The sequence below is a fragment of the Cricetulus griseus genome, chromosome 6 (genome assembly GCF_003668045.3).
Source record: "Cricetulus griseus strain 17A/GY chromosome 6, alternate assembly CriGri-PICRH-1.0, whole genome shotgun sequence".
NCBI lineage: Eukaryota > Metazoa > Chordata > Mammalia > Rodentia > Cricetidae > Cricetulus > Cricetulus griseus.
Genome location: NC_048599.1, coordinates 39,226,014 through 39,243,873, shown reverse-complemented (window position 1 = coordinate 39,243,873; position 17,860 = coordinate 39,226,014). Strand labels below are relative to the sequence as shown.

Below are 17,860 nucleotides of genomic sequence, written 5' to 3'. Positions count from 1 at the left end.
TATATACTCATAATGACTCTCAGGTAGATAAGGTAGGTATCACTGTTAAGTCACTTTGCAAAGAAGAAAACTGACATAGTAAAGTTAGTTATTTGTGCATACCCACACAGCAGTCAGTAACAAAGCCAAGATTCGGACCAAGCAATTAAGTTCCAGAACTTATGCTTCAACTCTGGGATGTACTAACCCTCTAGGAAACAACTCTTTGTCCCCAAACCACTATCTTCTCTCTCTACTCCTCTGTTCTCTGCTCATGAAGTTCACCGTTAATCCGATATATCTGCTCTGCATTCCTCCGAATCCATCCATCTACTGTGCCCAGATCCCCTCTTGAATCACTCCTCCATAGACACAGGAACCTATAAGCCTCCATTGTCCTGCCTATGACTCAGTGACTGTCCCCTCTTTGCTATCCCTAGAAGCCGTGGGAAAGTACTTAATCTCAACAGAGGATGAAAAACCATATTGCCCTTTACCATATGGCAAAACACAAACTCTGAAGGATCCTTTATCTGTAACTCTTGGGAAATCACCAAAGATCTCTCTTTGACGGGCTCCAGATCCCCCAGAGCAAATTTCCTTAAATACTATGTAGCTGACACTTCAAGGCCTGCCATGTCATCTCCACTCTTCCAGAGAAGGGAACACACTCCCAACTATTTCTATATGATTCAGTAAAAGAAGAGTCCAAGATATCAAACCAGAATATGATCTCAGTCCTCCTGCCTCCTAGATTCACACATGAATTCAGGACATAACCCATCACAGATCTTTAGTACACTTGCTGGAAGGAAAAGGAGAAGGGAAGAGGGAGAGAAGAAAAATAAAAAGAAGGAGGAATTGAAAGGAAGAGGTAAATACTTGTAAATAAATAGAAAAATAATTTAAATAATAATTTAAAGTTTTAAAGGGGAAACTAGAATGAAATGAAGGTAAAAGAAAGAATCTAGAAGTAAAGGAAGAAAGGAAACAAACCATTTGCAGTGCTGAGCCCAAGTGCCCAAAGCCTTTTGAGGTGGGCTCAGAACCAGTGTCTCTTCAAAGGAAGTATCTCTTCTTCTGAAAGCAGGGCACAAGCCCAGGCTCACTGACTGCTTGAAGAAAAGACCAGAAAAGAGTACAATGTTACTCGTACTGTCAGGATGGCCAGCGGTCTAAGGTACTGTGTTAAGAGTACAACGTTGGTGAGGACCAGGAGTGGAAGAATGGCCTTTGTTTATGGGGCAGTTTGTCTCTGTACCTTCCATATCTTCTGTCTTTTCAAGTTTTCATTTCTTCTTCATCTGTCTTCATGCATCAAAGCTTCTTAGACCCTGCCTCCCCACTGGTGCATCCCCTGACTGCTCTTCTTAGCAGCACCCTCTCTTTCCTCTGCATCTTACAGTCTATTACATGCATTCTTCCTCGTGTTCTGTTAGTTTTCATGGCACAATTGCTAATATTCTCAAGGAACAAAAGAACCAGATTTTGTATCACCTGCCATTCCTGAGCATTTGCTCTTGGACAAGGCAGATATTTCAGAAATCGTGTTTCCTTTGCATGCCCAGTTTTTGCCTTATAAGCTGACTCTAAATATGTAGCTCCCTAACTCTTTTGTACAGTTTCTAGATTTTGATGGAAAAGACTGAGAAAAGGGGAAAGCAAACTAAGTAGTTGAATATTACACAGAGTGGTTGAGAGTTAGACAGACCACTGTCATCTTTTGAGGACCTGAGCAAATGCTTTGCTGTGATGCACAGAGAACAAGTTCTGAGAGCTATTTGGGTCCTGCTTTTATTTTAGGAACTTGTGGATTATGTTCGGATTCACTCACACAGTGCTGCTTATGGAACATCCATGAGTCCCGTAGTAGCAGCACAAATCATCAGATCATTGAGGCTTATTACTGGAGAAGATGGGAACCTTGGAGGTAAGGGATCTACAGAGAACTCAGCTTCTGCCTGTCAATCTCCCACTTTCTCAAGTGTACACTCTTGTCTCATGAAGCCCAGTTTTTTAGTCAAGTCAAGTGATGAGCATACTAGAACTACTATCATATCACACACACACACACACACACACACACACACACACACACACACACACCACAAATCCTTTGCTAAAACACCTACATACAGTCTTCAGCAACAGGTTAATATGATCATCCATTTTGGACCATTTTTGCATGATCAGTGGTTAAAATGAAGTAAGCAATGTCTCTGTGTATATGTATGTTTGTATACGCATATGTGTGTGCTTTTGTGTGTATGTGTGTGTCTATGTGTGTTTGCCTATGCTTGCTTAGTGTCTCTTGTGCTTCTCTGAGATGAATGTCATTAGTATAATATTTTTATGTTTTAGTGCCAGAAATTAGGCAAAGGAAAACCATCACACTGGCCATTTGAGGATATATAAACTCACAATATGAGCCCAGTAACTCACATTTGTCTCTGTCATTTCAGCTACTTTGCTTAACCCAAATGAACTTAACCTTCTCTTTGGAGAATTGTTTCATTGAAGCCTCAGATAATTCTCATTCCATCTTTCAGATCTAGTGTCCAAAGGTTCTACTACATGTTATGATAATAAAACAGTTCTTGCTGCCAGGGAGTACAAGTGAGAAACAGCAAATTATACTGACTTAAGTCAGTATAATTGGCCACAAGGCTACACAATCCTTCCGTTTCATCCTACACAAAACCCTGTATTGTTACTGCAACCTTCTAGGCCCATGTAATAGGATTTCTGGCAATATCTATCATTAGCAACATTAAGCAAGAATACTTATATAAGTGCTTTACCAAAACAAAAAGAAAAGAAAAAGAAAAAACAACAACAAAAATCCTACTGCAAACTGAGCATCCACCCCAGTCTGAAACCGGAATACTCTGCAATCTGAAACTTTCTAAGCACTGACATGAGGCTCTACACTTGCCCTTATATTTACAGAACAATCAAAATGCAGGTACACTAAAAATATTCTGTACAATTATCTGTGGGTGCAAGGCATAGCAGTAAGTGCCTGTGACCTCTGCCCTCAGGTGGCAGGTGGATTGTTTGAGGACAACAACCTGGACTGCAGAATGACTTCAGAAAAAAATCTATTTAAAAAAATCCTGCTGACAATATGTATATGAAATACCAAAATAAATCACAAAATAAATTTTGTGATTAGACATGGGGCCATTCTCAAGATATCTCATGACACATATGCAAATATTCTCAAAAAATCTAAAATCTAAAGCCTTTTTGGCCCAAGGCATTTGTCAGTAACAGCCTGTATCTTTTATGTAAAGCAGATAAGAATGAAACTGGTGAGTTGAAGTAGGGCCTCCACTCACCTCCACACTGACAGCCACTGAGGCCCTTCCAGTGAGCTTTCCTGCTTGCCAGAATATTGAAAAAAAAATGTAACATGGAGTTTGTTCTATCACTGGAAAAAGCTGGAAAGTGACCCACAAGATGCTTTCTTTTCTATCATATAAAATAAAGCGACTGGTGGAATGCTGGGATCTTTTTAAGATTGCCTTTTGTATATCTTGACTGAATTGTATTGAAAGCCTGAGAACCCCATCTGGGGAGTCCTGAGGATGCAAACAGGAGGTAGCTGCTGGGATTTGATTCTTGTGCTGCTACTTATCATCATATGACATTCTGCATGTGAATGGGGCATCCAACCCTGAGCAGGTGATTTAGCTTTTCTTTGCTTCAGTTCCTCCAGCTGTGAAATGTGTGTAATAACATCTAAGCATCTATGTTTTATGACAGTTAGGTAAGTTAATCCATATAAAATACTGGGGAATGTCTGGAAACAATCATGAATTTTATATAATTGCATGCTGTTGTTTGCTATTGTTCCTGAGACGTTCAAGAAGTATGTGAAAACTCACTGATTCTGTAGAAACCTCCTAGGAAAGAAATAAAGAAGGACTGGATGTCCTCCCAGGTCTTGAACTAGTCATGATGAGCAAGATTAGACTACTATAACAAACCCTCAAAAAACTTGTTGCCTTAACAAAATCAAGGCTTATTTCTTTTATTGTTGGTGGTGATATTGTTTTGTGTGCCTGTTTTTTTGTTTTTTTTTTTAAGTATTCTTTGACAAACAATAATGGGCTCTCAACCATGTGAGAGGCTAATTTCCTGCTCCCAATGGTCATTAGTTGCCCGCAGTTCTTTTTCTAGGGATAGGACATCATGAAATTCTCCCCTGCCACATTAACAGGTCCTCATATTCTTAATATGGCAACTAACATACTTTACCTCATATGTCTTGCCATCTTAAGAATTAAAAGAAAACAGAATGTTGTGTGTCAAAAAAGATACAGGAGGAGATATGACAGTTTTTTGTTTTGTTTTTGTGGGAGTTTTTTGGTTGGTTTTTTTCCAAATAAATGAACAAAGAAAAGTGGTTCCTTTTACAGAATCATCAACCAAGTTTCAGGTAACGCTGCCTGGCACATCTCTTGAAGAACTCAAAGGAACTCTGGGAATGATCACATTGACCTCATTTATTACAATGCCAACTCAAATGAATAGGCTAAGTGAGAATACTGCATTAGCTTGGCCTTCTCTACAAAGATATACTGAGAATAAAGTTGCCCAAATCTCCAAGAGATGCCTCATGTGAGTTCTGACACACAGAGTCTGAGAAAGAGGAGCCTGGCTCCAAGCCTTCTTCACCCTACTGCAACTGTGACTGGAGCCTTTCAAGGCTTTGTTACAGGCAAGTTTGGGGAGCGGTTGGCCAGATCTGTTCCTTGATGAATGTCTTCACTTTAATCTGCAATGCAAAGCCATACGCTTCAAAGAGAGGCAAGCTACAGCAATAAGGTCAGTGTTCCTTTGATGCCAAGGTTCAAAGATGAAATAGCAGTCCCAGTGAAATGACAATGTTTATGCACAAACAGCCACCTTCACTCTGCAACCAGGCTGCTGGTAGAGTTAATGCACACAGGCTGAGGGTCTGCAGGCCGGGTGTGCATTCCATATGCACCAAGACCCGTTTAATCTCCTAGCCTGTCACTCTGTGCAGTACACTGAGCCCAATGTAAAGATTTGATTTCTCCATCCTAATGGTTGTTGGGTGGTCTCCCAGCTAAACCAATGCTGTAAGCCCCTTAAGGGCAAGAAATGTGTCTTGAATTAATTTTGTGTTCCTCTGAGTGTCAAACTCGGTGCTCAGCTTAATAAATACGTCATGACTCAACTTCCATCTTGCCAGCCTTCTGGATTTCAGGTCAGTGTTTATGCTAAATAAGATTGCGGGGATGTTTATCTCAGAGGACTATGAGCCAGAATGTGGTCCACACCAGTGTGGCACCTGAAGAGACCCTTCAGTGAAGGGGATGGCTTTTGGAGAACTCCAGAAAGATTACAGTTCTGTCATTGGCTTAGTGTAACTGTCAAGCAAGCAGCCACAAGGGATTGAGCCCCAAACCACACCAGCAGCATCCCTACAGAGAACAATGTCATCTATTGCCTTGTTTTATTTAGATTTTTAATGAACTTTTTTCAGTTATTTAGCGAGTCTTTTTCAACTCCCAATCTTGACTATTCATCTCTGAACCCTCTTTCCCCAACTGTGGGCAATCTTTTACTTCTCACAGAAAGAAAATGGAGATGGAATTGTGCAAATGATTAAGAGGCATCCTCTGCAACCAGATCATATGTGGCCCAGTGTCCGACTTGTTCCCTCTCTTAATTCAGTCCCTCCACTGAAAACCAGTATAGTGGAACAACTAAGTGATATGGTATAGACAGTGGATATTGCTTGGGGGTGATGTACAATAAGAACTTAACAAAGGTACTATGACTTTTAAGTTATCTGCTTTCTTCCCTTCCTTCGCAAATATTTTCAGTAGCTTTTACCCACCTTGGAATACTCCCCTGTTCTAAGACTTTATGACTACTCTTCCCCAGAGTAGTTATCCTGCATCCTACAGCACTTGCTTAAAAATATTTCTATAATCTGGTCACCTCTCAAACTCTATCCCTCTGGACAGCTGGAATAGCTTTCTGAATAGTCTGCCCACTTCTGTCTTTCTTTTTTGATCTGTCCTCTGTACAGAAGGCCAAGTCATCCTTTTTAGCATTTATTTTACCTGCACAAACTTAAAGGATATGGTGTAATGATTTAACACAGGAATACAGTGTGAGAGATAGTCAAATCGGGGCTGTTAGCATTTCCATTTCTTTGTACATCTTAAAATATTTGAGTAGCATTTAATAATTCTGTATTTCTGGGACACAGAGTAACATTTTGATGTATGTGTACAATATGCTGAGAAAATTGGGGTAGTTAGCATTTCTACCTCTTTAACATTTTTTTTGCATTTGGAGTTTTTGAACTCCTGTTTCCTAGTTATTCATAAAATAAATAATAGGGCATTATGGACTGTAACCCCACTGTTCTTTAGAACAATAGAATTTATTCTATCTGTGACTGAATAACTGTTATCCATCCTCTTGCATCCCTTCTTACTCAACCCTTCCCAGCGTCTAATAAACCTATCCTATGTTCTTTCTGTCATTGTTAAGTACCATCTATATGAGAGAAACACCAAATAGTTAAAAAGAGAAAACATAACACATACATGCCTCTCCCCAACTCCATCAGCTTCCCACTCGATATGAGGTCCAATGACCCACAGGCTTTCAAGACTTCTCCCTCACATTTCTCAGACTCTTCCTATTGCTCAGTACAGCTCTGGGATTCATAAACACTCAAAGAAACTTCCAAAGAAAGGCCTTTGCACTTTCTGGTCTCTCTAGAATGGCTCTTCTTTGTCTCCATTGTTCCCTCCCTTCTCTCCCACCCATCTCTGCTCAGAGTTGGTCTTCTGAAGGAGCTGCCCCATCCTACGTAGCCCAGCCTCCATATCCCTAATTCTCTTCATTTTGGTTTTCACAGCTTTCATGACTATTCTTTCTTTTCTCTCACTGGAGTGCAAACTCCAAGAGAAGATACCCTTCCTCTCATTAAGCATGCTGAGAACAGCACGCTGCAAGCATGGTCCTTGGTTTTTCAACAAAGACTTATTAAATGGCAGCAATGTTGTCCCTTGCCCTTTTATTCCAGTAAATGAATGTCTCTGATCTCCTTGCATCACTGTGCTCCATTCCTCTTTTTGAAGAGCACTGGTCCCTTTCCACAGCATGGTTTTGCTGGTATCCTTCCAAAAGAACCTTCTCTTCCCTCTTCTTCCTTTACAACTGCTGGTTTCCTCTGCTGCAAACTTCTGAGGAGTGCCCATCCCAGCCTGCTTACCCGTAGGTCCTCAGACCCATCAATCTTGCCTCAGCTCCTCCCCTCCATGGTGGAGACTTTCTGTCCTACTGCTCTCCTGTTCTTCTACCTGCCCAATTGTTCTTCACCTCTTGGCATCCTTCTCCCTTTGTAACAGGCTTCAGGTAGTGTTGTCCTCTGTTTTATCTTGTGTTTTTATTCTTTCCCCACCCCCTTTTCTACAAGGACTCTTCTTCTGCCTGCATTTGCCAGAATCCCAGCCTCTGTTTCCGATACATACAGTTCCCCAGCACAAGTGTGCTCCCGTGATACCTTTCCTTTCTATAACAATGTGAGTCCACATTACAATCACCAGAAAGGACGGTTAACACAGTTTGATGATGCCTCACCCACCCCCCAAAAAAATAAATTCTGCTTCAATGCTTGTTGTATTTATAAAAAATCTGAGTGGTGCTGATACTATTAGTCCCGGGGCCACCCTTTGGGAACCACCACTGTTTAATGACTCATCACAGTCATTCTGTTCTTCTCATCAAGCATGAATGAGTTATAAATTTCTTACAGACAGAAACCATCATGTTCACATCACTGGCTATCAGCACGTGCTTGATAGATAATAGACAATGGAGACATGTATCCAAATTGAATTGCAAGGGAATATGTCTAGTTCCAATTGTGTCATGATGCAGATGCTGATAAAATATCTATTGGGCTATTTTGGGGACCATCTCTTCATCAAAAGAATAGAGTAGAAATTCTGAATGTTTCATATTCGCCATCTAAGAAACTGAACTTGAACACCAAGGTCAGCCTTTGCCTTTGTAATTCTTGTCTATATCCATGCCGACTTTTGTCATAGCATTTATATATTTATTATAACGTCTTCCTTGTAGGGAGTTGTTGCCCATCTATCTTCCATCACCACTTCATGTTTCATGAAGATGGGAGAGTAGGGTGAAGGAGGAAGATGACTACATAGTATGCTATGGTGGTTCTCAAAGGGTGGTCCCTGGACAAGCATGTCAACATCACCTGGGGCTTGTTAGAACTGTAATACACATTTTTATTTTGAGTCAGAAACTTTAGGGGCGGAGTTAGCCAACAGTCTTACCATCCCTCCAGGGACTTGGGAAGCAGCCTCATTTGAAAACCACATTTCCATATAAAAGAAAGGAACCAGGTAAGAGTATGTTTTCAGAGGAAAACAGAACAGAAGACAGCTTTCTGGCAAACATAGACAGCTCGACAACCTTGCAGAAAGGAGGCCTGAGGACTGGAAAATGTGAAAGAACCAGAAAAAAGAAAAGTATGAAACACGTTTTGATCTACTTAAGCCACCATTTAAATCCTGCTCACTCAGTTACCACAAGTGCTTGTCCATCATCCCTGGTACCGGTGACCACTCTGGCAACAGGAACAGCAAAGTATTTTTGCCCACAGAACTGTGTGTTCTTCATAGCAGGTTCTCCTGTAAACCTGTGCTTTCATAAAATTCCTTGTGATCTATAAAGTCATAAGAGCTAATGGTTACAATACTGGTTACGTTACTTCCTTTGATCATCGATGTCCAACAGAGACATTATTTCTTTAGTAATTGGTGTTCTTTGGGATTAAGAAACGCTTTAATTCTTGTCTGTGTAGGGCCAGGGAGTTAGCTCAGTTGGTAAAGAGAAGGTATCAGTTTGAACCCAAAGCTGCATCTTAAAAGACAGCTGTGGTAGTGCCGGTTTATAATTCCACTGTTGGGGAAGCAGAAATAGGTGGGTTCCTGGGTTTGCTGGTCCCAAGCCAGTGAGAGACCCTATCTGAAAAAAAGGAGGGGTTCTGAATGGTATCTAAAGAACAACACCTAAAGTTATCCTCTGACCTCCACATAAACATGCGCACGCACATACACAAAACAAGTCTTTGTTATTCATGCATGCTGGTCCATATGTCAATCCCAGCATTCAGAAAACTGAAACAGGAGGGTCTTCACTGTGAGGCCAGCCTGAGCTGTGCAGTAAATTTGATGCCAGCCTGGGAAACTTAGTGAGACTCTATCCCCAAAAGCCAAAATAGGTGCTAGAGAGATGGTATGACAATTAGGGACAATTGCTACTCTTGCAGACGCCCTGCATTAGGTTGCCAGCACTCACATCAGGTGGCTCACAGCCACATATTTTAGAATTTTGTGTAACATCAGTTCTTTCACTTAGAAAGGTTAACTGGAGACAGGAGTATGAAATGATTCTAGCAATAATTCACAGGTCTAAATTTGGATGGCTCCATTGACTAGCTGGTTCCTTATGTAATGAAAATGGCTGTAGAAAGACCACACATATGATTTTACCAGTGGTCTCTAAGTGTTACTTCAGTGTCATGCTGCTGAAACAATCACCAAATTTCTGAAACACAATAGTATCATTTGCCACCAGATGCCTAGAAATATTTCATTTACAGTTGAGTCACCAGTAATGTCTACTGACAGGAAAAGAATAGTGGAAATTTACATATATGTGTAATTTGTATAATGTGTAATATTTTATTTCATAAGATTACATCTGCATCATTCCCAATCAAATCTCCTGTCCTTAAAGGACAAACTTACGAAAAGTAGAATTCTCTGTTATCTTCAAAGTTATGTGTTAGCCGAATGACGATATTCAGATTGAGCATCTGCCAGTCTCATTGGCTATTCTCAGGCATTTTTATCTTCCAAAACACACTCGATGGTTTTAGCACCACCTAGAAAACTTCCATTCCTCTCCATAACCTGCCAAACCTTTCTCTACCTCCTAAACTCCTGACCACCTTTCTAAGCCCTAGTCAAAAAAATAATCCCCCACTTCATCCAGTTTCCAGCAGGTTTTTTTCTGCTGTTATTTTGGTTACATATATTCCTAATGTAGCTCTTCAAACAGGTAGTGACTGGGTATTAACTCATGTCTTGAGGCATCAAACTTGTGAATGAGTGCACACTAAATTCTGGCTTTGGAACTAACCAGATTGCCAGCAAGTTTGGCAGCCTGAGCACCATTTAAGAGCACTTGTAGCATCCTTTCCTTAAATGTCGTCTATGGAACTATTTTGGTTCAAATACTAGAATTAGAATCCCTCCCTGGGTGGGTCCACACGTGAGCCCAAATCTAGATTCGCTTTTCTATTCTCCTGATAAATGAATGGGTTTACATTGTGTACACTGGGATTTGTCTAGACATAGAAGTGAGGTAGGTAGACTGAGTAATTCCAGCCAGCACTACCCAAATAGCAGAAGCAAAAGCAGAACTGTGCCTTTAATTATCCAAGCAGTTTAACTGAATCCCTCTCTTAGAGCTTCCTATTCAAAGGTGCATTTGACTTTTTAATACATGGTAATCAACAGGAATTGTGCCCCATCTAATCCTGTCTATCCGAGAGACTGCACTTCTGAAATAGAGGTGAGCAGACTGACTCTTGTGTCTGATGTGCCTCCTTCTCTTCCTCCACCATAATGATCATTTGCACCTCACTTTTTTCCCTGTGGGGCTATGTTGTGAATGGTAATGAGATGTTGAGAAACTAAAATTCCCACAGAAAATGTAGGTTTTCTTTTATACTACACAGCTAACAAAAGGTAGCAGGCATTAGGATTTTGAATTCTCCATAGCTTTTTATAGTAATCACTCATAGATTTTGGGACCAGTGAAGGTATATTGGTTGAGAGAACAGACGACTTCCAACATATTCCAACATATCATTGGTTTCGGACAATAGTAACTTACTTCTTGAGTTGAAAGGTTAAGACACAGGATTGCAAGTTCAGTGCCAGCCTGGGCAACATAGCATCTGGATGTAGAGATGGATACTTGCCTAGTATACTTGCCTAGGCTCAATCCCTAGTACATTACTGGTTTCAAAACTGGCTCCCAAGGAACTTGGAATATGCATGATGGTTTCATAAACCATGGCTGCAGAGGTACATTACCTTTCTCCCAAAAATCTGTTGGCCATAACCCAATCACATGATTTTGCCTAACCACAGAGATGCCTGGAAGGTAAAGTAAACAATTTACTGAGGAGAAGGAAACCCACCTTTGGGAAAAGAAAGAAAGAAAGAAAGAAAGAAAGAAAGAAAGAAAGAAAGAAAGAAAGAAAGAAAGAAAGAGAAAAAGAAAAAAATGTAACCAGTCTCGCCATCCTCAGATTTCCGAATGGACTTTAAGATATTGTACATTTTAGGCAGTTACCCAATCTTTCTCCAGGAGCTTGGCAGGTAAACTGCAATATAATAAGAACAGCTAAGAACAAAAAGAAAACATTGCCCAAATGACTAGAACCAGTCTCTTTATGTAGGCTCTCAAGGTTACTAGCCTGCTTGGCTACAACCACTTCCCTTCCATTTTTTGGAACTGTGTTCCACCACAGTGCATTGTGATACCACTGCCATATGTTCTAAACTCCCCGCCACCATATTCTTTATGGTGGCAGAAAATGGACCCTGAGGAACATGCTTCATGGAAAACAAAAATTAAAATTAACACAAAATTAGACAAGCTCTAGAATTTAAGAGAATTTAAGAGAAAAGGGGTGTTTGGGGAAAAAATTTAAGGGTTATAATCAAACAGAAAAATGGTACTGTTATGAGAAAATTATAAATTGTAATTTAAGAACATGACCACTTGGGCTAATTATCTGAACTTAGATGGATTTATTTTTTTGTTTTAGTCAGCCCCCACTCCCACTTAGCTGTCCTTGAATTCTTTTGAGACCAGACACTAAAAGGAAGCTAATATCTCAACATGGATGGAGTCTCCTGTGTTCACATTGTGTTCATAGCCAACCCTTGGCTAACTGAGTGACCAAACACAGGCTATGTCTGAATCCTGGGGCCAGAGAAAGGGAATTGGATAGTCCAGTCCAAGATTGAGTTCATATGCAAACACCCTAATCCGTGTCGCTCTAAGCATTTCACCTTCTTTGAAAAGCACTAAGAACTGTTTGTTACTACTGTTACTGTTAAGTGGGCAAGTTCCTGCCAAGTAGTTCATTCTGAGACTTTTGTAAAATTTCTAAAGCTTAAATTTCTGGGCTTTGTTCAATTACTGAGAGAAGTGTTAAGTAAAATGCCAAAGTAACTCCATTATTTTTGAAACTCATTTTTTTAATGTGCCTTTTACAGAGGAAAGAAAGAAAAGAAAAAAATGGATGAGTGATACTTAGAATGTATTTCCCTTGACTCATTTCAGAGTCCTTTTGTCTGGCTTATTTCATTCATTCTGATCATTTGTGAAAGTTTATCATGAGACTGGCAGGTGAGCCACTGACCCTGCTCCTAAGCCAATGTAGACTTGGAGAAAGTGGCACCAGCCCCTTCCAGCTGTGACCTACAACCTTTGCTCTAGTTTCTGGAACAGGACACACATTTTTTTACACTTGAGTTTGATAGGTTTAAAAACAAAACTGTCTAAGTGTGAAGATTTAAGGCATCGAGACAGAGAAAGAAGGGAGTACACTGGGTGACAGCCATTAGCTCTCAAGAGGAATTTAGTCCCTTACTATTTGTTTTTGTCATGAGATACAGTACAAACTCCTTTCATCAGATGTTGGTTTTCTTCAGGGCTAGCTGCTTGATAGCTGGGAAGCACGAGTATGCATTGGTATCCTCAAACTTATCTTGTGTGTGTTATTCTAGAAATTTATTCTTCACTCAGAACTCTGTCCCTTCTGTTAGGAAGCAACAGTGAGAAGCAAAAGCCAAAGAGGACTGTGATCCAAGGGATAAACCTGCATCGTTAAATACAGTTTAAAAAGGTCTTCTCACATTTCTCATTGTCTTTTGCAGAAAAGAACTCAGTGAATAGAAAATTGGCCTCTTACCAGTTTTTTTTCTTCCAGTCAAATTCAGCAACATGTTTGTTCTGTCCTTCTGAGATCCCCTGATGAATATAAGAGCATTAACAGAGCCCACTGAAAATGCACTGTATGAGGGTCCTGGCATTGAAGGTCCTTGGCATTGTTGAGGGAGGAATTAGCTGCTGCTTCCTAAATATATTTGCCACTTGGTTACCAGCTGGGGACGAGAAAGAAGCCTAGAAGGAAACAGAGGGCACGGAGAGCTGCGTTTTCTAAATGGTTTCAGGCCACTGGCATTTCAGCAATAGCTAATACAAACCAGATGTCAGGTGCTATGCTCCACTGGCTTTCAACTGAGGGCCTGCCTCCGTCCATGATTAATCACCTGTGCTGGTGGGTAGAGAAGTTCTACCTGGTCTTTTTGTGTGAGCAGATCTAAGGTCGGGGTCAGCAATCAAGGTTGCAGGCATTTGCCTCCCTGCCTTATAGCTGCTCATATACACATAAGGCAACTTGAGTTTGTCCAATGAACACAGAATTAGCCAACATACCGTACTCTTGGATAGGAAGAGGATGTTTGCCTGGTTACACAGAAACGCCTAGAAAATTTTTCCAGGACTCCATGCCTCTTCGTGTGCTTCATTTTAGGAGTTAGCTAATGATATAATTTTGTATCAGTCTACTGAAATCAGCACTTATTTGTGACTCCTTACAAGGTTTCCCTAGCAAGAGCATAAAGGAAACTGTTTGCATTTTTAGATGACACAGGGGCCAGCATTGTGTGGCCCCTTCCTTTCAGCCATCTAGCAACCCTGCTGAAGGGTCTTCTGCCTCTCAGGCTCTCAGTGTAAAGACTCTGAGACAGGGGGGTTGCAATGCAACACACATGGAATTGCACACTGGTTCAGTACAACTAGAGAAGGAAAGGACACAATTCTATTTGTCTCGTCTCCTAGAGTGAAAAGGAGCTGGTATTCCACATCGGCCTTTGTTTCTTTCATCATGGGCTTATTTTCAACTGCGCAGTAAAATTTACTCAGCCTCACTCTGGTTTGGAGAATTTTGTTGAGAAAACCAGCTACCTCACCAGCCACAGCTGGGGAGGATTAAGCAGGTGGATTCATGCCTAACGAAGCCCAGCATGTGTGTGTTTGAGCTACAAGGAATGTATTAGCTTTCTGTTTCTGCATAACAAATTGCCTTAAGTGGCAGTTTAAAACAATGCCCGTTTATTATCAGTTTCCTTGTGGAGAATCTGGGCAGAGGATGTTCTCTCAGGCTCCCCAGGAAGCTGAAGTAAGATGCCACCATCTACCCTTCCATCAACTCCTGTGCTAGAGTACATATGACAGAATTGACTTTGGAGCTGTTGAACTGAGGTCCCCACTGTCTTGTTGGCTCGCTTCGAGAGTCATTTTCAACAAGTGGGGGTCACTCATTCCTAAGGAGCCCCCTCATCCTCAAAGACAGTAGACGAGTATCCTTTCTAGGCAAGTTGTCTCTTTCCTCGAATCTGTTTCTTTTAGAAAGCCGTAGTCCAAGGGTTCACTGGATCAAGATGTCACTGCTTGTTCTTATCTCCAGAGTTTTCAGATGTTTTTGTTTGTATATATGTATTTGTTATGTATTGCGCGCGCACACACACACACACACACACACACACACACCAGAAGACTTCAAGTGTTACATCCCCAGTAATGATCTGCTTCAAACTGAACACAGGATAAAAATTATCCCCAGGGGACACTCAATTCTGAGAGATGGGGAAATACGGGAAGCAAATCCCTGGCAGTGAAATGATCTAGAAGGACAAAGGGGCAGCCTGAAAGACGGTAGTGACATTGGCCATAAGGACAGCCTTTGGGAGCAAATCCAAGTCAAGCAGCAGGTTATAGCTCATACTAACAGTTTTTACTATTTTTTAACTATGTGGGTTTTTTCAAAAGAAATAGAGGCTAGAGGCCACTGTATAAACATGCATTTTTGTTTCGTTTTACAACATGGAATTTCTTGTGCCTGTCACTCCACTAAGTGATCAATATTCAATCTTCACACTAGAAAGAAATGTACAGCATTGTCATTGTTATTCCTGCTTTTACAGGTGAAGAACCCATGTTTCAGAGTAAGGAAATACAAACCTGTGGTGGTGGAGTTGATTTTGAACCCTGGAAATTGAGTTCAATGCCCTCTGGCACTTGATCCTGGTTCTGGTGTCATATGGGGGAAGCATCAGGATTGGGCTCCATCAGTGCCCACTTCCAAGCAATAACTGAAAACCAAAGGTTTTAAACTTAGATAGCAGCTGACTGTCCCCATAGGGCTTCCTGGTGGCCGCTTTTATTTGTCTGACTCTAGGCGCCCTTTCATGGGATCCTACTAACTCAGTTACTCGACCTGAGTTTAGTGTGTGTGTGTGTGTGTGTGTGTGTGTGTGTGTGTGTGTGTGTGTGTGCATACAGACAGAGAAAGGAGAGAAATTAGATTCTGCATTTAAAGGAAATTTGCCTTACTTTCCTCTATTTCTCAATTTTTAAAAACTCCAGAAACCTTTGGTGTGCCCCTTTGTTTACAAATCACTAATTCGTAAGGGCTCCGGGAAGTCCATCCTTCCTATAACTGTATAAAATTCTATGACTCAATAACATACCACTCTCCACTTAAATGCAAATGAATCCATTCAATTAATAATATTCATGAGATAGAGGTATAGTGATGTGGACACACGTCTAATGGCATGTACTACCCTCTGCATACTATTTTCTATCTGCCCCTTTTATTTATCGTTTCTTTTCAAAGAGCTCCAGAATTACATCTCCACAGCTGGCCTAGCTTCTGTATGTAGTAAGAGTCTTCTGTGTGTACAGTGTATATATCCTCACATCACAGGACTCATGCATCACCAATGAGCTAACTCTTCAAAGAGCAGGCTTTGGCAACCTTACAAGCAGAGCCAGTTTCCATGTTATCCTGGCAATGCTTCCATAATCCTCCAGCCTCAGTTTCCACATCTGTAAAGGATTCCACAACATCACTCTCTGGTTCCTCGTTAGTGGGTAGGAGATGACCTTTCTCATCCTGCTTGGCGAGTTAAATCCCTAAGAGTATTTGAGTAGCTTTGTAGTCGCAGATCCTCAGAGTCCTTGAAATCAGGCCATGCAGATAGCTGCCCAGCCTGATGTCCAGCTTGCCCCTCTGTGTACATTCCCCAGGGCCATGACTGAGCTGACTAAAGAGCCCCTGGCACATGTGTATGTAGCTATAAAACATGCCGTAACCTTGGAATCCTAACATCAAAAGGGCGAGCTCTGCTGCCTTATAAAAAAATGTGTGCTTCTCTAAGCAAACCACTCCAAACGCTGCTGTCTCCACCCCACTGGGAAGCCTGTCACTGCTAATGCGGCTCTTAAGATTCTCACCACTCATAGCCTCTTGATCTTCACTGAGATCTCTCTGCCCCTGAGTGTGTTGGAAACAAAATGTCCTGTCTGGTGTCCAGTACTTAAAAATAACAGACACTGGGTTCCTGCTGCCACATGGAAACTTTACTGCCAGGTCTGCTCAACACCCCCCCCCAGTCTGGGTCATGCCAGGGAAGCAGGCAGGGGAATGCCAGGGACTAAGAAAGGGAAGAAGCTTACACTACGGTAGGTATTCTCTAATGTCAATTTGATTTTCCATGGGCTAATTTTTCTGAAATACCAGCTGCTTAAATGGTGAGAAATGTTTTACAGAAAGATACTTTCCATCTATGGAGACAAGGACCTCATTTTTCAAGTAAGGCTGCTGGAATGTTAGATTGTCCAGTCTGTATTCCGACAGTAGTGGTGTGCTAAATAATTTAAGTGGGGGTAAGCAGTGTGTATTCCTGCATGCCCATTTTTAAGCATGAGAAATGATAAAAAATAAGTCACCCGTTGGCATCTGGGTATATGTATGTTCCTCTGTTAGGAACTGAGAGTGACACTATGTTGGCCCAGGAAACCATCAAACTGTCCCTTTTTTCTCCATCTTAGAAAGGGAAATGCCTGCCCACCCACCCCACTCCACCCGTGTACATACCAATGGTTTGGTGGGGAAGAAATTTTCCTCCTTAAGACAGGTCACTTTGGCAGTTTGCACGATCCATAATTCCTTCTGGTCCTCTGGAGGACTGAGTTGCCCTAAACATATTTCTGGAAACACCACAGACTGCTGTTTTTATTAGGGGACTGCAAAGCTTTGTAGTAAGTGGCTTTGTGTTTTATTTGTTTTCCTTCCTCTGCCCCAGCTGTTTTTGTTTTAACAGCATTGGAGGGAAGGTTAAAGTATTCGTGGCCTCCGTTAACCTAGCTCATCTCTCAAGCGGGTACGGCTGGAAATCTGAAAGGAGGGAATGGCTAATATGCAGGCATGGGCTCATCCCTAACCCTGTCTACCCTCTCAGTGACAGAGATGATCTCAAGTTAAGTGAGCACCTCGGGGCAGGTAACGACCAGGAAAGTGGGTTACCCCCACAAAAGGAACTGGGATTCAGTAACTACCTAAATATAATATCAGATAAGATGCCGTTGTCTAGCCTCCATTTGATTTTCAAGTCCAACTAGAGAACATAGCTCCGTCAGGAAATAGTCAGGCACCTACCACAAGCATGCAGAGCTTTATGGGCGAGTAACTGCGACAGTGCCAGTTTCTGAGATATCCAAGCCTCCTTATGAAAATCAAAAATCATGCCCAGTCCCATCCCCAGGTCCATGATTTAATGGTTCTTGGGTGCAGCCTGGGCATGTGATTGTTCAGCCAAGGTGACACTGAAGCTGCTGAAAACTGTAGAAAATGGGA

At 41.4% G+C, this 17,860-nt stretch overlaps 1 protein-coding gene across 1 annotated transcript in view; it reads left to right on the top strand.

The window, feature by feature from the left end:
• Sptlc3 (serine palmitoyltransferase long chain base subunit 3) overlaps positions 1-17,860 on the top strand; it is a 104,694-nt gene that overhangs the window by 74,005 nt on the left and 12,829 nt on the right. The window contains exon 9 of the mRNA XM_027420977.2: positions 1,783-1,909. Within this exon, the coding sequence (XP_027276778.1) occupies positions 1,783-1,909 (127 nt within the window). The remainder of the gene's footprint in view (positions 1-1,782; positions 1,910-17,860) is intronic.